General features: G+C 40.4%; 1 protein-coding gene across 4 annotated transcripts in view; it reads right to left on the bottom strand.

The window, feature by feature from the left end:
* Positions 1–1365: 1365 nt before the first annotated feature.
* RCAN2 (regulator of calcineurin 2) overlaps positions 1366–23666 on the bottom strand; it is an 84471-nt gene continuing 62170 nt past the window's right edge. For all 4 annotated transcript variants that reach the window (XM_059835810.1, XM_059835809.1, XM_059835811.1 and 1 more), the window contains 3 exons: positions 10665–10838; positions 8457–8628; positions 1366–1649 (listed from right to left, as the gene is read on the bottom strand). In XM_059835810.1, coding sequence (XP_059691793.1) covers positions 1489–1649; positions 8457–8628; positions 10665–10838 — 507 coding nt within the window. In that variant the 3' untranslated portion in view covers positions 1366–1488. The remainder of the gene's footprint in view (positions 1650–8456; positions 8629–10664; positions 10839–23666) is intronic.

The following is a 23666-nucleotide window of genomic DNA, read 5'->3' as shown; positions in this document are numbered from 1 at the left end:
ATTTTAAACTGTGGAATCTCACTGTGCTATTTCATAGTCACTTTTGGGAGTACAGCTGCAGCTAATTAGCTTAAAAATCCCACCATATCTTACACATATGCTCAGTTTTCTGCAGTATTAATTTCAGTGGAACTACTCATGTGCATAAATTAAGCGCATGCTTAAATATATGCAAAATCTGAGCTCAAATGTCTAGAAAATATGTTCTCAAAATGACAAGTACACATAAAAAAATCATCATGGAAGGTCTGCCAGACAGGGAATCCAGTATCTGTCTGCTGTCAGCCATGATGAAAACACAGAACAATTTTTGTAACCCAGTATACATTGCAAGTGAAAGAAACATGCAGGACAGAGTGAAAAAGGGGGATTCAATTGCATGCAGTCTAATTTCAAGTGTGTAATTATGGTCCTGTTTTCTTTGGCCTAAAAAAAGAGAGAAAAACCCAACAAAAGAACACCAGCTAACTTCTCCTCACCTCCACAAACCCAAACTGCATACAGCTCAAAAAGTGCTTTAAAGCACAGGAAGTGGGGAGGGAAAAGGTCTGATGAGGGATGTACAAGTAATTACAAACAGCTTCAGGGCTATTCAACACACCACTGGGAAAGCATTCAGCCTGCATCATTGCTAGAACTTACAGCTATGACAGAGAGCAACGAATCCCATCTTAAATGAGCGGTCAGCTAGCTTCTCTTTCTTCCTCAAACTCGGAGAGAAATACTACTCATACCTTTACGGAAGATAAAATTACATTCCCTGTTGAAATTATGGGTCCCTCCTCCTTCGAGAGAAGGACTGAAAGACACCAGACCCTCCAGCAAGCTGTTGTTTCTCCCCTCAGCTCCGTCTCACATCCCTGCCACCCTTAAGGACCAGTGTGCTCTACAGCTGTTGGTGGAAGAGGGTGTTTTTCTGCTGTTTCTAAAAACGTTGCAAAGATAGTATTCCTTACAGAAAAAACCAGGGAGATGAAAAGGCCACCAAGCTGCTAGTAGACTAAAAACAACACACACACCCCTGAAAAATAAAAGGGGGGGAGGGGGGGAGGAAGACTAAGGTCTGCTGGGGAACTGAGGAGGGCAGAGGAGCAGGCTGCTTGAGGAAGGGCAGTAGCAAGTACTCTGGGAGTTTGAATATCAAGCTTGGTGTTGGCCTAATTGCCCACCCTGAACAATCTCTCCGGTAGTGGTGTTTCCATGCAAATTATAGCTGTGAAAAAATCCTCAGACTGAAACCCTCCCTTGTTTCTTCAGCCTTCGTTTTGTCCCTTCCAGAAAAATCTATTAGTTGGCGTGTGATATGGTTACATATACAAAGAGCTTTTTCCTAACCCTTTTATTACATAGGCTTGATTACTGTCAAGGGATTTCAATGAGTTTAATGTCCTGGTACTCAAAAGGCGATGGCTGCCTTTCAACAAAACAAAGCAAACAAAAACCAAGAGCTGTGCTGGAGGAGAGAAGTGCTGCTTCTGCCGCAGAGGCTCAGTTAGATACAGGAGGTGGCAGACCAGGGCGCCGAGTTTGAATGATTTTTGGCTTTGGAGAATTCTTTGGGTCCTCATCTTCTTCCATGTCGCTGTCGCAGACATGCACCACCACACTGGGAGTGGACTCTGTTCCTGCATGCAGCTCATATTTCTCTCCTGGAAGCAGAAAAAAATAGGTCAAAGGACGACCGCCTGAGTAGCAGTGCAAACCGTGGCACTCTTGGACTGCAGAATACTCCTGCACCTGGATAGGGCAGATGTGTGTGCGCGGCTCCTAAATATAGGAGAAGGCAAGCAGAGTGACTTGGTCTTTCAGAAATGACAAACCCCCATTAGCAGCACTAAAAACTAGAAACCATTCCAGATAATGCACTGCCCCACTTTGGACTATTTGGCATCACTCTCATTCCCAAGACCAGAAGCTGCAGTTAAATGAAAATAGGCTTACAGTGACAACACGCATACCTGATAGCTTGGATTTTTTTCATAAGACTGCTCCAAAATCACTGCATATTGCCTGCAAAATATTCTGAGATGAGGAAGGTGAGATCCCAATATACCTAGCTGACCTGTGTTTGTGGTGCAACAGCTCCTAAATGCCTGTATCACAGGCAGAACCTGGCAGGGCTAGGTGTTGTACGATGAAAGTGAAATGGCAGTCCCTACCTCAAAGCACTTGTTATTTGCTTATGCTACTAATTCGGATTTTTATTTATTAGCAACTTTGTGGCAGAGTGATTCATGTGAGGAAGGGGTTGCAGGTTTGGCCCTGCATTAGCACACGCAGTTCGGGGACTGTGTTCGCATGCTATTTGCGCTGACAAATTCTTGGTCCAAATAAGACTGGGTGGCTTGGGACTAGAGGACATGCTGCATTTTTGGCTAAAAAATAGGGGGCAACTAGTGAATAATAGCTATAAGTCAGGCATCTTGCTGTGAGAAATATTTTACTGCTGTGATACCATTTATGTTGACATTTAACTGCTCTATTTTTGGCAACCTTTCCTCTGAATCCAAATTGAGCAAAGCATTACAGGTCTTGCTGATAGGCTAAAATATAAAAAGAGAAATAGCTTGGTTGTGCTGCATTGAGAAATTATATGGTTTTTCTTTGCCTATTTTCCCTGCGGGCTTCAGCTAATTTCTCAGCTATGGGCTGACGTCAATGCTGCCAACCAGCACTGAGGGCTACATTGGTCACTGTCAGCTACAAGCAGCTCTGCAGTGCTGCACACACACAATGCTGGGCCCCTTCCTCGTACACCGGCACCATGAAGTAAATCAGATTCACCGCCCTCTTAAAAGGTAATAATCCCAGTTCAAATGCCACATTCTTTTACTGTTCAAATCCTTCCCAGAAGGACTCTCCGCTGGAAAAGAACAGTGGAAATAAGTATAGACACAAGGAAAAATATTCAGATGCCTCTGGCACAAGTAACTGCAACAGCAATTAGTCACTTTGCAAATCAAAATGTGATGCACTCATAAATTAGGTTTTTAAGGCATACAGTTATTTCTGAGCATAAATGAGCTGCAGACTCAGTTCTGTACTCACGATTATTCATGCCTGCAGAACTGCAGAAAACCTTTTTATGGCTGAGCTAGGAACAGGACAACAGTAACTATGGGACTTTCGTTCCTAAATGTAACTCTTGTTCGCGGCAAAATACTAAGGTAATAAGTACAAAATAAAAATCCAGTTGATACAGCCCCACCACTCCTGCTTCTCCCACTTGCCTGGAGAACTCTTATGGGTTGAGCCAAAGGACTCTTGGGGAGAGGTGTCTTTCTCCTCCAGCAGTCTTTCGGCTATTTGTCTCCCTTAATAATAAGTTGTTTAAATATTCATGTAAGCTGAGATAACAATGGAAACTCACATAAATTTACTCAGAAAAATATCACAAAATTTATCAAATATGCTCAGACATCTAAACTCTGCCTTCAGGATATAATGCAGGGAAGAATTAAGCTGTGGCACCTCCACCATACAGATTCGTTGAGAATAGCAGTGATGTTCCTCTATTCATTTGCTTCACATAAGAAAAAAAATCAGAATTTGAGGTTTTGCTATTCAACAATGGGCCTAGCTGCTTTTATGTCACTTGGTACTACCTTTTGTGACCACATTAACCACAAACAAACGCACAGCCTCAGGTGACGCAAGAAAGATGACCACTGCACAAAAGCAACTTAGGATGTTTCAGAATTAAAAACAATGGCATGTGATTTTCTATCCCTTTCTGAATCAGTACTATGACCTTTCATTGACAGTGCATGTCTTACCTAATGAGGCTCTTTTGTCCAGCAAAGAGTATGTTCATATCCTTAATAATGAAGAAATGGTAATGATACTGTGCAGCTACCTCATCCCTGATTCTGACTCATGGTCAAAGGTTAATGGGTTCAGAGCTGTCCATTCCATGTTAAATGTGTCATTAGCATCATAAAAATACCTTCCACTTACAGTCCCTTCATCCAAGTGTTTTACAAATAATATGGTTTAAATAAGGGGTGGTCCTTTGTAAGGGTGCATGTTTGCATTGGAAGAGATACAACCGCCCATCCCATATGATACCTCTACTGCATGGATCTGCCATATGCAAGATGGAGGAGTTGCTCTCTGGAAGCCCATTACCGGTGTTGCAGGAGAAGGGCACTGTCCTCTCCTGGCTGGCAGAACAAGGCAGAGGGAAAGCTTTCTACACTCAGCAGCTCTGCTTACCCTGCCCCTGGCAAGGGGAGGGAAGGGCAGAAGCAGCCACAGAAGAGAGGGGAGAAGGAGGACAGAGATGGAAAATTTTATCTAGCACCCATCTGCCTGCCCCTCCACCCCTTTTTAATCCTCTCTGGAAGTCATATGAAGTATTTAGTATTTCCTCTGAATCCGTGAGAACAAACATGAGAGTTTGAAAACACCTGGGCATAGAAAACTTGCAGTGCGAGACACGGTTTGCAATCCCTGTGTGCAGTATTTACTGGGCAGGGTCCTGCCCTTCCCTATGCAAGGGTGAGCCAAACCCAGGGTAGAGCAGAGGCAGGAGCTACGCATCCTCCTCAAGAAGCCCAGCTAGAGCATGGCAGGAACAGCTACACCTTAATTGCTCAGAGACAAAAATGAAACCCTGACCCAACCCCTCCTCTGACCACTAATCATTCACAGACCCAGCAGCCAAGTGGCACAGACTGCTGCAGGGTCTCCTTTGCGTCCCAAGAGGTACCTACCACTGTGGACCTAAGAGCTGTCACGTGTAACACTTCAGAATGGTGCTTTCATAATGTGAAAAATGTATTTTATGTGACCTGGAGTGTAGCCTGAGGGCATGCAGGAGGTGCAAAGCCTGCTGGAATGCTGATGAAGGACTGGGAAACTGGAAAGAACTGAAAATGGTACAAATTTGTTTATGTGGGCTACTGGAGATAGTGCCCAGCCTGCACTGGTTTTCAAATAGTGCCTGAAATTGTGGAGGCGAGTGCTAACTGACAGAGGGCAAAATCACACTGGGGAGCACATGGAGCAGTTATGTGCTCAGGACCCTGACCTGTATTGTGTGCTATTGTATAGCACAGATCTCATCAGCGGAGCCATGATCCGTGAATCAAAGCCATGGGAGAAAGACAATTTGTCTGGGCAACCGCTGGGTGGGCAGCCGGCAGGGGTTGAGATTGACGTGGGGAAGCCAGGGTGGCACCTGGGATCCTGGGGAAAGACACTCCAAAGAGTGCAGACCTTGAAAGTGAGGGAGTACAGGGCAGTCTGTTGAGAAGAAATTGGGGTAACAGGTTTGAAAGAGGCAATGGGGGAACGAGGGAAGAAATATGCAGGTTGGGGAGTGGATAGGGAGAGGGGAGGACTGCTTTCCAGAAAAGAAAGGGCTTATTCTTGTGCCAAGAGGATGGTTTGTAAACCGCTGCATAATAAATGGCAGAGCAAACATAGCTGCCTCTTCTTTGAGAGGAGAAGCTCTGCTGTATATACATAGCCTGGACCTGAAGATTCCCGCCCGTCCCTGTTACAAACGTTTCTCATAAAAAATTACTCCCTGTATTCCTCAGTGGGATGAAACTAAGACCTTATAAAATGTTACGGAACAAGACATGAGGGCCTAGACTAGACAACAGCTTGGTAGGTCCAAGTCAGGCCGGGCGAAGACACAACCGGGCCTGACTGCCGAACAGCAAAACTACCACCCTAGTTCAGTGCAATGCCTTTGTATCTTCATTAGTTATTTTAAACTACTGGAAGGTCTTTTGACAGTGGAAGTGTTTGTCATCAAAGAGATTAACGATCACACTTCTTTATTTGAAATATGTTGAAAAACTTGTAGGCTGGAGGTCAGAACCAGGCACAGTCAGAGTTGCTGGCTCTGACTGGTCTACGGCATTCTTTTCATGCCTTGTTTAAAGCTCAATTTCTGCATCTGCAGAAAGCAAGAGTATACGTCAATCAACCAGAAACTTAATTAAACATGCCATGGTCTTCCCTAAGAAGTAAATGCATCCTTACGGATCTCAATTTAATGTTGAGGGACCAAAAGCCGTTTTTGTGCATGGCAAAAAGAAATCTTTTCTGTTAGACCTCTAAGATGTCAGACAGTCACTGCTGCAGCCACAAGGCTGCAAAAAAAACCCCCAAACCTGTCCCAAAACTGAGCCTGGAAAAAGACAACACACAGCAAATCTGTTAACTAGCTTCCAGCCTATTCATTTTACTCTGGAGCAAATCTCCCAGCCTTTGCGCCTAGGGACAGTTTTAGTCTCCAATTTTGTGGCTATGGTGATAATGGCAGCGCACTGTGAAAGGAGATGACCTGTATTCATGGAATGGGAAAGTAGCATGGGTCTGTGTCCAAGTGGTGCGTCTTAACATTCCCAGTGAAGTAGGTCAGTAAAACTCATTTTACACTGAGGACATACAAAGAAACTGTTCACTATTTACAGGCTCAGATGAGTTTTCTTGGTCCTCAGATACTAATCTCACCAAATCAGTGTATTTAATATAGCAAAGATTCCTCACAAGTTACAGACATAGAAGTCAGGCTCTAACATTCAGAGTTCTGTGAACAACTGTGCCAGTGAGTATTTTTTGATAGCTGAGAAGCCATAGTTACATTTTTTTATTGTGTATTTTGTTTGAATGGAAAAAAAAGCTGACTTACCTGAGGCTAACAGTGTTATTTGATGTACAGCAGCATGTTTTACTGATGTGACACTGAGAAATTAGTTTTGGTGGGATTTGTTTTGCAATGAAATTCTAAACATAGTAAATGCATGACTGAGAACTGCAACACTATTTTAAAACCACCACTGCAGTTAACTAAAATTGATCTCTCTAACAAGTGCTAAAAATAGAAAGAAGAGAGCACACAATGACTTTTCATATTGCTCCCTGCAGGCTCCTTAAATACGGGCAAATATGACCTTCACGCAAAGCTGTCCCCGAGTGTGGGACAATGAGTGATATTTTACATTCCACTGCTCTAGAACAGGAATTGATTTATTACCCAGCTAGGTCAGGAATTCGTTTACATGTTTCCATTTATAACACTGCTGCATCAAAGGAAAAAAAAAGGAGGTTTTTGTTTTTCTTTTATTCAGCAGTTTAGAAGCAAAGCATCAATTCTGGAAATAATAACATGCAATATAGTATGAAGTGCTACACTGGACAACCCTTTTCTATGGGCTTTCCTGCTGAAGGGAAATAAAACACAGGAATCTCTGATGTTCTCCATATATGTAATTTCCCCCTGTGAGACATCCCATGTGAAAAAGATATATGAGATGATCCTGCAAACCTTGTGAATCATGAAACATCTCTTCCTGCACCCCACGCACTTCAGCTCTGGGTTACTCTGGTGCAGTTACACAAAAGCCCCACTGATAAGATGTCTGCAATTGGAAGCTAGTCTCAGAACAAGAAAGCAGCCTCTTCAGCACAGCTGGGGATAAAAAAATTGTCTCATCCCACAAGAATTTCAAAAATAAACTCTGATAAATTTTCATGAGCTCACCCCCCCTAATTGTTATTAGATTGGCTCTGAAGTGGTTTATTTCAATATGAACATTATTTAAAAAGCTATTTTTTCTTATGGTTTACAAATGTAAATTCCACTTAATTTCTAAATGATACTGCTTAGACCTGAAACTAGAACTTTTTCCATTTTTAAAATTTTAAAAGAGGATGCTTTAACAGCTTTGAAAGACAACTATTAGTAAAGATGACTTAATTAAATCAAAAGTAATCCTCTCCAATGGAAAGTTTTGGTTTCATCAGATGAGCATTTTCTAAGGGAAAGCACTGTTCTGAAAATCCCAGCTAGCTTCAATTCCTGGCATTAGCTAAAGACAGGAAGACAGAAGGCAGTCTGTCTGCATTATCCATTGACATCTGTCCTATTTTGATAGAGGCTACAACTTATCCCATTCCTTCTGCATACAGTTTTCAAAAGAAAATGGGCAGTCCCAACAGAGCAATCCTGCCAGGACTGGGGAATGGTAGTTCTCTCTCGACAAACTTGTTAACATGAGAGATTCTCCACTCTGGTGGAGATGCAGTGATGCCTAAACATTTCATGAGGTGTTCTGCATCTTGGAAAGTGGTACTGAGCAGATGTGATTTAAAGCAAAAACTCCTCAAGTTCATGTACAAGTATTTGTCCAGTCCCCACATAAATCATCAGTTGTCTCATTCTAAGCACAAACCCAAGCACAATAAATTGTGTAAACAAGCTTTCATCTGCTATTCAATCAAATAGCACTCACGAGCTGCAGATAAGATATAATTTTGTACGTACATACGGTAAAATTCATTCTTAAGCAAAGAACCAGTCGACATGCATCCATTTAAATCCAAAGCTTTAATGCAACTTACAGGCTTTACCCCAACTTCCTCTGCAGTTATTCTCTACACTGCTATTTCTCATCTGCTTTCTCTGACACATTTTCACACAAGGACCACAAGCTTACCTGGTCCTAGCTTAGAAACTGCATAAAGGAGGTCGTAGTTGATGACGGGTGTTGCATCATCTATTGGTTGCCACCCTACAGGTGGGGAGGCTGGAGGCGAGATGAGAAACTGTTTCGCAGGCTGTGGTGGTGCCAAATGAAGCTTGTCTCCATCTGTCTCAGAGGTCTGAATCTTTAAAGCATAACAAATACACTGTTTAGTATAGGAAGGGTAAACTGAATGATTACTCAAATCCTACACTTCTAATACCAAATGCCACCCAGGCAGGGTTTCAGCACCAGTCTCGGCAGAGAAGGCCTGGAGGTGAATTTCATCTCAACCTTACAGATAGTTCCTCTACAGTAAATACACTGTGGGGGGCTGTTAGATGAGCAAAGCTACAATGTTTGTGCCTATTGTATATGTTCTCTGAGGATAAATGCAAAGCTTTGGTATCTACAGTTGCTAATTCAGAGATTTTTGAGGCTGGAAAGATATTGTGATCTACTGGCCTAAACTCCTAAATAAAAACAGACATTAGACAAGAAACCAGTAACTCCTGCACCAAGGCCTTATCAGTAACTTCAGAAAGGTTTCTGAAGATTTGATTTCTTTAGCTGAATATAATAAAGGCATCTATCATGTTCCTTAGTCTTTGCAATTAATTGTTCTCATTTTATTTGCCTCTTAAATTATCTAGTTTAACTCCTGCTTTTTTCTGGTATATTAAAGAAGTCTCAACATAAATGAATTCTACTACAGCCATACCTGAACAAGTTTACAACCAGCTCAGGCCCAGAAGCAATAAACTGCATTTCCATTGACAGCAAGCCTGAGACAGCACCCTGCTACACCAGAATGGGTTTTACAAAGAGCCAGTTTGGGTCTCTCAACTCCATGTTCCCCAGGACTTCTAGTTCTGGAAGCGCTTATTCAGTCTGGCTCAGGTCCATATAAACATATTCTGCTCCAGACACTGTGCTGCTTCCACATACTCATTCTCTGGACCCAACTAATAGGCTCTTTTAAGACTGCATGTACTAGAGAGCATAGCGCAGATACCTAAATGGTTTTGCAGGACATCAGCTTAGATATGGAGACTAATCACTTTACACACATGTTTCTTTTTCTTGTGTTATCCCAAGTTTCCTGTTAACCTCTTAATCATGCAGTTAGAGTGCAATGATTCTCAGATCTGCTTAACAGCAGATTTTGAAACCTTTCAGAAAAAATTCAGAGCCAGATCTAGGAGACTATGGCATATAAAATGGCATTGAGGTAGATTGTCAACTCCTAAATCCAACTGTAAGATCTTCTGAGCTTATCTAACCCGCTAAACATACTGTTTTTTTCACAACTGTAGTTTCCCATCTTCCTGAGCTTCTGCTTCTGCCTAGGCTCAAAACAGCTCCTATTCTGATCGGGTGGTAGAGGCTCAAAATTTAACTGCCTCTTAAGTTTGATTGATATCTGCACATGAGCCTGCCCTTAACTTAAGACCTCTGAAGGACCAATCTGGCAGCTCAAAACACACTTACATTACTTGTAGGCACCAGTCAGTACCCCATAAGCCACAATGACCACAGCAACTTATTAAAATACATTCAGAAGAGGTAGTGGTCAGGTTCTCAACCTCTCTCACCTCTCCATATCCTGGCTGGGGCCTAGTACTCACCCAGGCTCTGGGACATCTGGGTTCTGTCACGCTTGGCCAAGAAGAATCGTATCCCCCATCTGACACTTCCAACAGATGGATATAATCCCCTATGCCCCAGGCTGGAGGTATTCTTCTCCCGCTGCCTTCTCCCTTTTACTTGAACTTACTGAAGTCCTTTTAGAAAATCCACACATGTATTCAGTAAGAAAAAAAAAAGGCAGGAGGAAGCCTGAGTGTGGCTCAGGGTTGCAGTCAAGCAAGTAGTTCAGCCCTACTTTGAAAACGAATTTATGATACAGTACCACTTTTTTATGGTTAGCTTAGAGAGTTACCCACAGAAAACACCCAATATTGTAAATCAGTTCTAAGCTATGTAACTTCTGTGTGTTGAATAAGCAACTTGGGTCCTAAGTGGTCCTTTAAATTTACTGCAGACCCACTGGGCAGGTACAGGTCAGGCAACATAAGGATGTCTGAGTAATCTTCTAGCAGAGAGATTGGGCAGTGTTACTGTGCAATATTTCTATAAAAGCTACGCAGTAACATAGAAGTAGATACCAGATTTCATTACCTGTGCAAAATACAACTTTAACTTCTTCCCTCTGAACTGTGTTTCATGCAGCTCTATTCTGGCACGAGCAGCTGATTTGGGACTACTAAAATTTATCCGCACACGCCTGAAGCTTTTAAACAGCTGGAATGTCACACAGTCATCATAGGCACGGAACAAGCCTTCAAATTTTTCCTGTAAATGAAAAAGAAATAGTGCTGAAGATTAACTTTGTGCTCTGTCACATCAGTCTGTGTCAAAGGATAATCTGAAACTTGATGACAACTGTTTAACCAGGAGGTTTCAGCCTGTGGCCTTTGGGTGTGGGTGTCCATAGACTAATAAAGGCTCTGAGAAAAGAAACTAAGGAAAGCACTGGTCTGGAAGTGCTGAACTCTGCAAAATGTTTGGGGGAAGGAGTCTTCAAACTGAGAACCCAGCAGCTATTGAACTTGTCATAAAAGCTGAGCAAAACTGCGACGGTGACTTATGAAATGAAGCTGAAAAGGGCACATGACTGAAAATACCAGACAACTGTGGTCTCATCTGTACAAAAGCAAACATGGTGCTGAATTACAATGGAGTCAGCAGACGAAGTCAGGCCCACTGTAACTGAGGGTTACATTCGGATAAACACTGCAGGATCGTTTTGTATTGCATGTTAGTTTTTCTGGATCTTTTGTCATTTAAATACTTAGCACAGATACACACTCATTCCTTGAGAGTTCCTGTAGCAGCAGGGAAAAAATCAGATAACTGAAAACAGTGACCTGTCCCAAAGACAAATTTCAGGCTTAAAAAAGTTTAGCCGTAAAACTTTGTGTTCAAAAGCACATGACACAAATATGGCTATTTTAACATTGTAAAAGAAAGGTTTGAAGTGTACCACATCTATGGACCTAGAGATCAACAGAAATTCAAGGTACATTAGCAGCCTTAGAGGATGAGACTCCCTCTGCAATTTCTCTGTAAACTATGGACACACAAAGGACTAGTTCCACATCATCAAATAAAACCAAAGTCCTTAAATCAGTTCTGACACACTTGCACAGGTCTTTTCATTCACACAAGCATAGATTCATAAAATGTTAAGACTGAAAGGGAGCATTTATCACTTAGTCTTCAGCCTTTTTGTTTACTCAGATTTCCGACTGCCATCCAGTGAGTCTCACATAAAGTCCCAGCATTTTAACTACTGCAACCAGGACTTGAAGTCTTAGAAGGTGCAGAATCACCCAGAGCAAAAGCCCTTCTTTTAAGAGTTCTTTATCCTGAAAAAAATAGTGTTTGACATGATTTGCCATACCATTTCATACACTGAGGGCTATTATGTCAGGTGTTTGTATAATTACAATAACCTGACATTTTCTTTGATATATCTGCAAGTAACCCGTTTTTACATGTTTTAAAATATAACTTCTTTTCTTCTCATCCAGGAAAACAATTTCTTATCTCTTATAGTGTATAACTAGTAGAGGCTGCAGATGATGAAATAGAAAATGCAGTTCGTGTAGTCTCATCAATACTTCAGTTCTCATCTGTTGATCTTCCAAGCAAGACAAAGAATCCAGAACTTCCTAGAAAAATGTATCCTGAAGCACAGTGAAGCTGCATCAGGGAGCACTGATAGCGCTATGGGAGTGCCTACTGTCAGCATGATACAGTTGTTAAAGAGTTAACTAGGAAAACAGACCAGTTTGGTGGCAAGGAGTATGAAACACTACTGTGCATGTACCAGATCTCCTTTCATTCACTGCCAACTCTGTGGTCTTCTTCCCCGTAACTGATATTCAATCTCTGGCACCCTTTCAAAGGAACCTCCCTGTGGTCTATTAAGCTTTCATGATTTTCATTTCATTTTGCCTGACCTCACTCACCTCTTCCTCTCACCACAGGAGATACTTTGGAGAAGGAGAAAAAAAAAAAGAAGAGAAGAGAGAGCTCAGTGGTTTGGTTGAGGGTGAATAAAAGCACACAGTAATCCCACAAACAGCGTGAAGTTGATAGGTTTGTACAAGTGGGTCTAGTCATACCACCTAACGTTCAAATTGCCAACATTTCACACCTGAGTTATGTTTTTTAACTGCTTTGCTTACAATTTTGCAAAATTCCATTTTCCTGAGCAGAAGTCTACATCCAGTAGCATTTGTATAAAGGTCAGCCAAAAGCAGCAGTCATCTCAGTCCTGTCCTGCTTGGAATTTTGATGCCACAACTTTCACAATGACCAGAGGAAGAGGGCTGGGGGAAGGGAGAGAAAGGGGCAGGGCACCAGCATGTGTGTAAAGTAGGACTTACGCAGCGTTCAGAAACATGCAGTACTGTGTATAATCTAAATGAAATATAATAGTGACTAACTAATTAAAGCTTATGTCTTCATGTTACTTGTATTACCTATTTCAGATTTCTTCAGTATTTTTTTAAAAAAGCACCTTGAAGTAAACAAACAAATACATATATACGAGACATATCAAGGTATTTCTATTTTTGTATATATATACATATATATGAGATGATCAAGGTATTACAACAGAAGTCACATAAGCTAAAAATAAGCAGCAAGGTGAGTATTTCCTAGTCCCCTGTACTAGCTCTCAGCTTCCTCACAAGTCAACAATGAAGTCATTCATCATGTTAAAAAAAAATAATTCACCAACCGTGGAAGAAACCACACATGGACTTGTCTGGACACTGGGAAGTAAGTATCTATTACGACTGACTATTTATTAGGAAACATTCTCCCTGTATCGACACAGCAATATTTTCTTGCATCGGCCAGTCCTGTGTGCCTGTCCTCATTGCGCACAGCGTATATGACAACGTGGAACCTAGATCTTGGTTAGGGGCATAATGCAAAAGAAGGGAGGATGAGATTTCAAACGTGGGTCCAAAACAGCACGCACAAGGAATGTTCTGGGCACATTTCTGGACAATATCGAGATGCACTCTCATTAGGCACCGAAAGGGACAGATGGGAGTAACTCTAAATAAAGCTGATTAAGTGCTGGATGCCAAATGTAATACTGGGAGAACTTTAAAGCACCATGGACTGTATTCTGCTTACTTTTCAATTTGATACTGGCGCAGCTTTAGAGATCCAGCTTTGATTAACACTCCTAAACATGCTGGGCGGAGGAGGGAAATCAAGCCCTCTATTTGATATTAATACAGGACAGTCAGTCCACAGTGGGGACACATCTACTGCACCGACTGAAACTGCACCTCCAATTAAAAAGATTCATATCTCTGAATTTTTCTACATTTTCAGCGGATAATAATAATGACCTCAGCAGAGGTCATTAATCATCAACTGCAGTTAATGGCCCTCAGCTGCATCTTGAGCCATCCAAACTCCTCCCAGCTTGATATTAATTCCCAGGAAATGCCTTATGCCTTAATTGCTATTGCCTGTGACTTCTAATATCTGCTGAATGTACTTATCTGGATAAAAGTCTTTCAGAGTCATTCCAATCTATAAGAAAATGTATCACATACATTTTAAAGACCTAAGCAAATTCTCTCCCTTTTAAGTTTTGCGGATAAATTATTCAAGACTCACAATCCTCTCAACTCAGGACTTTTAAAGCGCTTTTAGGATTCAGTATTTTTAAGATGCTTTGAGAAAATAAGTCTCTAAACTTTCAGAATACTTTGAAAACTCCTGAAAAAAAAATAAAGTTAAGCAGCAGTGTAAGTCAAAATGCAGAAAGTCACGAGTGTTGCATTTTTTTGGGAGATTTTGGCATGTCTTCATCCACCCCAAGTATGTCTCTGGCGAATGCGAGGAGCCTTCATTTGATCAATACTGCAGAAGTACTCACTTATCCCTTGTGGGCTTCATGCCCTCTCTTCATCTCACTGTTCCTTTGCCTGACACTGGGCACCTTTCCCCAGTTCTTGCCTGTCACCTTACGTCAGCTCCCATAAAACATCATTCACCACCTCTAGCAGTTTCTAGAGTTATTTTTTTTTTAATTAACAAAATTAGCACAAAGGAGGAACATACTGATTAAGGCTGCTGATTACTCAAGCTTGATTGTTATCATTTACAACAGCCAATGCAGAGGACAAACAGAGCACCATCCAAGGAAGAAATGAGCACAGGAGTAACAGATGCAAGCTAAAAGCCTCAGAGTACAAGGGCAAAGCTATGCACTCCCAGTCTAAAAACTATTTCTGCTACTAAATGGGAGCTCACCTGGGAACCGAGATCCTGTAAGTCACACGATGAAAGTGATCAGTGAAATGCAGCCATAAGGAGGCAAACAAAAGACTGGATGTATCTGGAAAAGTATTTCCAGTAAAGCAAGGAAAGTATTAACAACATTATATAGAGCACTATTACACCTCATTAAAAATGCAGATTTTGTTGCCTGTATCCCAGATAGATTAAGCCAAATGGGAACAGATTCAGGTACAGGCTACAGGGAATGAACAACTTACTGCATATGAAATGAAAATGTTTGGCTTATTTAGCAAAACAAAGCAAAGTCTGAGAGGAGATGAGACAATCATCAGTAGTTTACCAGAACTGTATAGAGTAAACTAGAAGACTATGTTGGCATAAAATAAGTGAAAACAATTGGCATAAGTAGGTTTAGGCTAGAAGTTAAAGAAGCTTTCAAACATCAGAGTAATGATCCAGAAACATCCTTCCAATTACGGCAGCAGTGGCAAAAGATTTTTTTTTAAGATTGAATTTGGTTAGTTCATGCGAGGGACTATGACAAAGTATCGACACAACAAGCACTGTAAAACATGACTGCCTGAATTAGCAAGTGAATTGGGTTCCGACACAGCAAGTTCCTGTGATTTATTTCCAAACATTTCTTTCATGAATAGCTCCACTGGTATTGTGTTCATTCAGGACAAAAGCCAAGGCCTAATCCAAATCAATGGAAGTCTTTCCACAGACATCAGTGAGCTTTGGATTAGAGCCCTAGAACTCAGAACACAAATTATATTTTATTATTCAGGGTGTTTACTCTCATTATCACCCCTGTTACACATTTGATTTAGGAGATGGCTGTGATTTAAAACTTTAGTCCACTCCCTTTTCCTGGAGTTTTGCAAGCAAATAAAGCAAGCATTTTTCCCATTTTAATTTTTCCTGTTCATTTATGTAAAAGATAATCCAAGGAACTAACTGTATACAACAGGGAAACTGAGACATAATTTACAATTATGAAAAATGTTTTTCCTGAAATTTGTTCTGTACAGGATATAAATTTTCCTGTAAGAAATAAACTCGTATCTCAGAGTCAAATGTTTTCTGTTTCCACATAGCCATGCTGGTTGCAACACTGCAGATCTCGTGTGGCACAAGAACAAAGATGGAATGTGATAGAAGATACAGAGACTGTGCACTAAAGAGTCTAGTAACAAAAACATGCTACCAACAGATTAATTCCCCATTTAATGGGGATGGGCATGCTGGTTAATTCTAGGGGAGATAAAGGAGTCGCTAAAGTGACACACATTTTAAAAAAATAATAATACAGAAACCTAGAAAATACCAGCTGGAAGTAATTTCAGGATTGGGATACGTCAATGCCCCATGAAGGGTATTGTAATGACCTAGTCTGGATATTGTGTATGGCTCTTCTCATCCAGGATTAAGGAAGATGGAGGAAAGCTGGAAGAGCAACAGAAGACTGCAAGGGTGATCAGAGAAGTGATGAGCCTACCACAGGAGGTAATGGTAGATGATCTTGCCTTGGGAAACAATAACTAAGGTATTATGTGTTTCCTGCTGCATCTAAGTGTAAGGAAATCAGAAAATGATGTGAAGGGAAAGGGATTATCTGAATTAAAATAACCAACAGCATTGGTATGAAACAAAGACTGCCCATTAAAAGATTTAGGCTCAAATTGAGGAGGTTATTTAGTACTAGACATGTAAAATTTCAAAATGCCATTGGCCCAGAAGTAGCAAAAAGGCTAATTACTTTCATGAAAAGGATAAGAAGGAAAGATTACAGGACAGCATTATGCATTTCTGTAGTTCTGAAAGTAAAAAAAAAAAAAAAAAAAGAAAAAAGAAAAGAAAAAGGGGCTCTGATTTTGTCTTATCAGAACTTTAAAGAACTGCGTTCACCTCAAGTGCTTTTAACATTTATTTCATGAGCCACAGAAAACAAGTAAGCATCTTGATACAACTCACATGTGAAAATTCCTTAAACAGCAAGAAATCCTGCAAACAGCCAGTGTAAACAACAGCCTAATCAATGACCAAATTCTCTGCTTCTAAAAAGGTAAAACTTACCAGGAAACTTTGGAAGCGCATATGAAAAAGCACTATTGATTCTCAGTTAAAATTCCAGGAGTACCGAAAAGGGAGGAAATATTTTAAACCAATTACGATGATGATCAATAAAGAGCTCCTCTGGCCGTGTCCTCAGGTCTTTAAGGAATGGCAGGAGAATAAAACACACATTTATCATTCAGAGACCACCTTAAGGCACAGGTCTCCAGGTCCTAGCTTTTTATTTTACCTTTCACTGAAGGTAGCTGTAGCCAACCTTACCAGTGGGACAGGGTATTATTTGAATAAAATATTCAGACTGAATACTACTGTCTGAATGGTGGTTTGCAAAAAGTTTCTTCTGTTATCAAAGGGAATCCCTCATACAATCCCATAGGTGGAAACAGCAACGAAAAAATGCAGTACAAAAATGTGTCCTTCCACCTGTCGTTCATTGGGGTACACTTTAAGATGGTAACATTTCTACATGTGAGAAATTTTGAAAGGGGGAAGAAAACCCAGGAAACACTGGGTATTTTGTCAGGTAACCAGAATTACACAGTACTCTGCAATGACTGCCTGGTTACCATACTGTCTAGAAGTGTGTTTCTCACCTTGGAACTCAGTGCAAAGTTCTGCTCATCTTTTCCTGAAGTTAGGTTAGAGCATTGAGACAGGGCTGAAAAGAGCTTGAGTTTATTTATTTATATTAAACACAGCACTAATTAGCCTCTTCCAAAATTGCACAATTGTCTCAGTACACGAACAAATCAACCCAGGTTTGCTACCCCAGTTCATCAGTTTGTTGTTCTGTGCTTAGCTTTCTGTTGTTTCTAAGGGATGAAGGTCAGGTAAATTGTGAGCCAAAGATGAAATGAAACACTATAAGCCAAAATAAATTTCAAGGTTGGACTTTGAGGGGCAGGTTAAAAAATGCATTAAATCTTGCTCTCTTCAGTTAAATCAAGACCAATTTGCTTGCACTATTGCAATCCTGTTAAAGGGGGTCCTAATACCCTTGAGTTTTACTACATAAAGAATACACATTTTATATTCCAGACGTGATGCTAAGTGACCTTGTTGCTCTGCTCTTTGCAGTGAACCAGCCCTAAACAGAACACACATTGGCCACAAAGCATGTCTGCAGACAGCCCTGGTCCGTGGCTCACGCGTGCTGCCATGTTACCCTTACACACTAGGGCTGTTTTGGAGGCATCTGCATAGAACGTTTAGATCCTGAAGGCTGCGTCCAGGGTTTTGCCTTCATTTTATGCTAAAATCATTCTGACTGCAGAAATATGATATAATGCTTACAGATTCAGTGTCTCAGCGAGAGATTTTGGGAAAGTATAACAGACATTTACACAACATGGTATAGACATTTCTAATTCATCATCTCACAAAACCTTGTGATGACAAAAGTAGGTAGGAAACTGGAAGAAGCTTGGTAGTTCCACCTCGCAGTGGGACTGAGGCAGTAAGAGCCATCACTCCCTACCAGTCCTCCTGCATGAGGACAGTCCACCAAGGCATGATAGCACTGCAAACCTCCTGGTGAACAAAACAAGACAGACTTGCCTCTTGAAAAATCAGCTGAACTAAATAAATTTATGTTCAGCTCCCAACTCATCAGCACAACAAAAGGTACAGAGATAGTATCTGCCCCAAAGCTTAATGGAAACTGCATTCACATTTCAGAAGAGGCTGACAAACGTCAGGGGCACAGAATTTTGCTGCGTTGCCTTTTCTGTTTTTAACCAGCTCACATCCCTGTTTACCTCAATGTGACGCACATTCCTCCTGCTTAGCTCCACTGATCTGGAAACCAAAGGCTCCTTCAAGATGAAATAAATTGTTCCTGTGGCAATGCCAAGGGGGTGATTTAATATAGTTTGGAGACTTCTCAATTCAATTTCACACCCAACGATTGAGCTAAAAGAAAAATCCACACTTTACATTTCTTCTTTATATGAGCATTGCTATTTTACTGAATCACCAGCAACAGCTTTTCTGAGCACTGCATATTTGAAGTACTCCAGTTCCAGATGCCATATTAGTTCCCTGAAACGCTGCAAGCACTCTTTCAGACTGGCTGGCCAAGTATACGTTATATGACTAGATCTATTATTTTCACCCCCAGTGCTAGGGAGTGTTCTATAGAGAGATCATTCTTTGTTCTCTGAGAAGCTACTTTTGATTCCTGTGCTGGCTACCATTTTGTGCAACATCACTCGATACTTTCTTTTTTTTCCTCTTTTGCATCGTATTTGGCAGTGGGAAAAAAAAGCAAGAACAGGTTTGTGGAGGATTTAATGCAATTTCTGTTTTCCAAATAGCAGCCTTACATTTTGGCTTGAGAATGATAAAAATAATGCTAATAACAAAGACATGAAGAAAAGATTCAGACTGTCCTGAAAAAAAGCCTTTTTTTGTTTGTTTTAAGAATGCAAACAATAACTGAGTAGATAATATATGTAGTGAAGTCCAAGGAGCTCGTCTGCATTAGATTTAAGAACGTACATAGTACAATACTGGCTATCAATTTTGTCTTGTTGCTGCAAACATTTAAGCCCAACATTTAATTGGTAGCACAAGGAACAAATTACTGTGTATATGTTTAGCCTGCTTTAATAATTCCTGAAGTTCCTATTATCTTAATTTAGCAAACAAAACTAAGGAAGAAAAACAACCTTGATTAGTTTTTACCAATAGCTGCTATGTTTATATCAATAAGGGTGTTCCAACAGGAGCAGATCTCTACAGCAAAACAGTTGGTGCTGAGGACTTTCTGATCAGGTGCCATGGACTGAATGCCCATGAGCAGTTGGAGCATATTAGGCACACGGCTGGAGTGCATCTTCTATATTAATTTCATCTGAAAGGTATCCAGTTCATGAACTGCTCTATGACATGAACGAAAAGCACAGTTAACGAAGATCAAGAGGAAAGTTGCCTCATGAGAATCCCCAGCCCAGACTGAAAATGCTCATGTAGACGCAAGTCAGTATCGCTCAAAAGAATAGTTAGCTGGCATTCCTGGAAAAGCCAAAAAACCCCAAACTGAAGTGCTAGGGACATTAACAAATAAGGGACTGGTAGTCAAACTTGTGCAGGAAACTAGGATTAAAGTTATGCATTATGAGAAGTTGTGTGAAAAATATTCATACTAACTGCATAAACTTAGGGACTGTAAGAAAAGCTACATAAATATCCATCTTCTTATTACACTACTTTTCGTTGATCTCTGACAACTTAAGTTCATGTCCTCAACAATTCTGAGTTATACCACTCTCCTCTTCTGTGTGGTGACACTGAAGCAAGGACAGACTTACTTATAGTCACGGTGCGCACTTACGGGCAACCATGGGAGTAGAACCAGTGTTTGCATAACTCACTCAGGAGCATCTTACTTCTACAAGCATATGAAAACCCAGTCAAAGCATCTAGAAAGCTCAGTCTCTTAAAAATCTGTTACTGAGCTGGTTGAAGTGTCAGGGGACACCTCTGTTGCTGTCAGTGATGCAGGACCTCACTGAACAGAATGCTAAATGCAAGAACAAAATATAATACAGAGAACACTAAGAGCTGAGAAACTTTGTTTTATTTATACTCTTGGAGCTGTAATGTTGTAAAACCACCATAAAATACATACTATTCATTCCCTGTCTCTGTCAACCCAGTTAAACTAGAAATATAAACAAGAAAAAGCCATGGGACAGTTTAAACAAATAAAATGCTTGTCTTGCCCGTTCCTGATTTACTATTTCGCCTACAGTGATCAACATTTATAGCAGTTCAGCTGTTTCTCATCACGGTCATGGGGAATGCTTTTTCCCTTCCCTCTCCCCCAACAACTGTAAACTGCACTAACATGACTAAAAATACAGTTTCAACTTGTCTGGATTTAGAAAGGACACCGACAATTTTGAAAGTGACGATTAAAAAAAACAAGCAAGAGAGTGGAAGAGAATCTAATCTCATGCTCCTCCATAAATGTTATTTAATCGTCGAAAAAACATACAAGGGAAAACTATTGACCCACCTATACACATCCTCAGAAGTTTAGTAAAAAAAAATCTCTGCTAAAATGTAGCTTCAAATACAAAGGAAAACAGTCTACTTGGAGACAAAAATGTAAAAGTCGGTCTTCACTCAAGGCGTTAGTCTTACTTTGCCCCTCTGCACTAAAACATAAACCAAAGAGCCCCTTACTATCCTCTCTTGCCTTTCTCCCTGCCATTGCAGCCCACAATTAGTGGGCAGAATCTGCAGTACAGCGACCGCTGTCTTAACGCTCTGGTTGTACTATTTGACTGTTTCTTATTCTTGCCAGTCTGTCTCGACCATCTGTCATTCGCCGTCTTACACTTCATTTGCAAATTACTCAAGCAGGTCTGTTTTCTGTATACAGTTGAACAGCTCCTAGAAGCTACAGCCTCTCAGACTGGAGTCTCTTTGTACAATAAAGATACAGCAAGGACAACAGTACGCTATCTCCAGTTGAGTGACTGCATGGAGTCTGTAGCAAACCTACATAAACTACATCTGAATACATTTCAAGCCTAATAATATACAAAAAAAAGTTCAATAAAGGTACCTTCTATCAGAAATAAACATGTAAGTAAGAGGTAAAAAGAAAACAGTTTTCTACATTTTGCGCTTGATTAATACAGCAAACCCCTTCACATCTCACTAAACAATAGAGATCAACATAGTTCTCTTAAAACACGTTAACTTGTTCTAGTTCCTAATTTCACTTTAAAATAGAGAAGTGGTCTAAGTGGGAAAAATGGATAACGGAAGAGGAAAATAAGGTGAAATAAACAACCTTAAAACATAGTTCAGAAACTATGACATCTCTTTTAAATTGAGAAATCCAGAAAAAATACGTTGAGTTGCTGCAATCTCTTAAGCAAGATTATTTCCAGAAAAGACTTTTATGATTCATGGAAGTCTCCTTCTGTAGAGCTTGCCAGTGAAAATCCATCTTCACCAGCAATTCTTTACGTATCTTTTCTTTTTAACCTATTTTGCTCTTTGTAGTCCTTCCTTCACAAATTGTTTATAAGAAAACATTTGAGCTTGATGCATTTATTTGAAGAGAAAAAAATATTTTTTTTATTATTACATAAGATATAGACTTCCCTCACAACAGAAACTGTGGTATCAAAAATGGCAAGACGCCAGTATATATATAGAGATATATCTATATATATCTATATATATAAAAAAAGAGGATAACTACAGGTAACAGTCTGTTCCTCCTAACTTCAAATGGCAGAACTTCCATAGACTAAAATTATCCTATTTATACATTGCATTGAAAGAGGCAACTGCAGAAGAATGCAAGTATCTCATTCTCCCACATTCACTGATTTGGTGCCCACAGAGGAGCCTCAGATGACTTATAATCTGCTGAGTATAATTGATCTTAATGCTGTTACCACTCTGAAAAGTTTACCTGTGAATTTGGTTTTGCAGATCATGACAGAAAATGGATGGAAAGCATCTGCATAAATAGAGGTGATACACTTTTCCCTCCATGCTTTTTCCATATTGTCACTGTAACATCTGTTTCAGCATTGTCCTACAAGAAACTGAAGATGCTTTCCAGTTTGAATAAGCTTTGGTGAAAAAAAAGGTACTTGAAATATTTTTACACTTTGAGAGGCTGTTTTCTCCCCCATCAGAGGTCACAGTCTTTAGAGGACTCCAGGATCCCAAGCTGCAGAGATGCTGAAATAGCAAAGAAATGCCATACAGTGGTCTACCTGCCTAATAAAAAAAAAAATTCAACAGCATATTTTCATTTCCAATATATACCACAATGCTTAATTAGCCTCTAGAACTTTGTAGTGTTATAGTACCTAATGAAATAAAGAATTTAGCACATTTCAGAAAATTGGGCTCGTGTAGGCCAGAAGAGAGGTTTTGGGTGGACTTGGTAAGCAGGTTCCCAGCACCCAAGAAGGAGTTACTGAGATGACAGTCCAGGGCTCTGTATCAGGTAGATAAGGGCAGAAAAAGAAGCAATGGTTTCTATCTGCCTCAACAGCCGCTAGTACTGTGCACTACCAGACAGGATATGGACGAGGGAATTTCAGTCTTACAGTGATATAATTGTTTTATTAGGCAGATGGAAGAAACCCCAGGGTGAAAAAGCAAATATTCCTGACCAAACTGCTCCCATGTCATTTTTCAACCAACTGGATAATTTCCAGTTGGCACAGATTTTGTTTAGAAACAAGAATTGGAAAGTAGACTAATCCTATCTTACAGCTAAAAACAGCACTGCTCTTCATCAAAATCATTTTCATTTCCTGATGTGAAAAATATATCAGTAACAGCATGATATTAAAATGATACTGGACTGGCATTATGAAACTGAAGCCATTCTTCATAGAAGTTTGTATCCAGAGCAATCAGTACGAAGATAACGAGCCCGGTGACTGGCAAGCAGAGTGGTAACCAAATGTAGATTTTATTCTTTTTATGAACAAGTTTTTTAAAAATAAGTAGGACATATAAAAGCAATTAGTATCCCGTAGAGTCCAGTTTCTTGCCCTGCAGCACTGCTTCACGCTGTCTCTGTGTCAAAGCAAGGTATGTGCCTTGCGAATGCCACTACATGAGTCCATAATGTGTCTATCTGCAGAGTGAGAGACAAACGTGTCAACCCAAGGAGTCTGGCTTTGAGGTCAATGAGATTTTCAAAGCACTAAAGTTTGGTGCAAATAGATTCTAAGTGACATGAGAAATCGAGGGACTGCCAATTTTGGG

Source organism: Gavia stellata, chromosome 2 (genome assembly GCF_030936135.1).
Source record: "Gavia stellata isolate bGavSte3 chromosome 2, bGavSte3.hap2, whole genome shotgun sequence".
NCBI lineage: Eukaryota > Metazoa > Chordata > Aves > Gaviiformes > Gaviidae > Gavia > Gavia stellata.
This window is presented reverse-complemented; position numbering and strand designations above follow the sequence as displayed.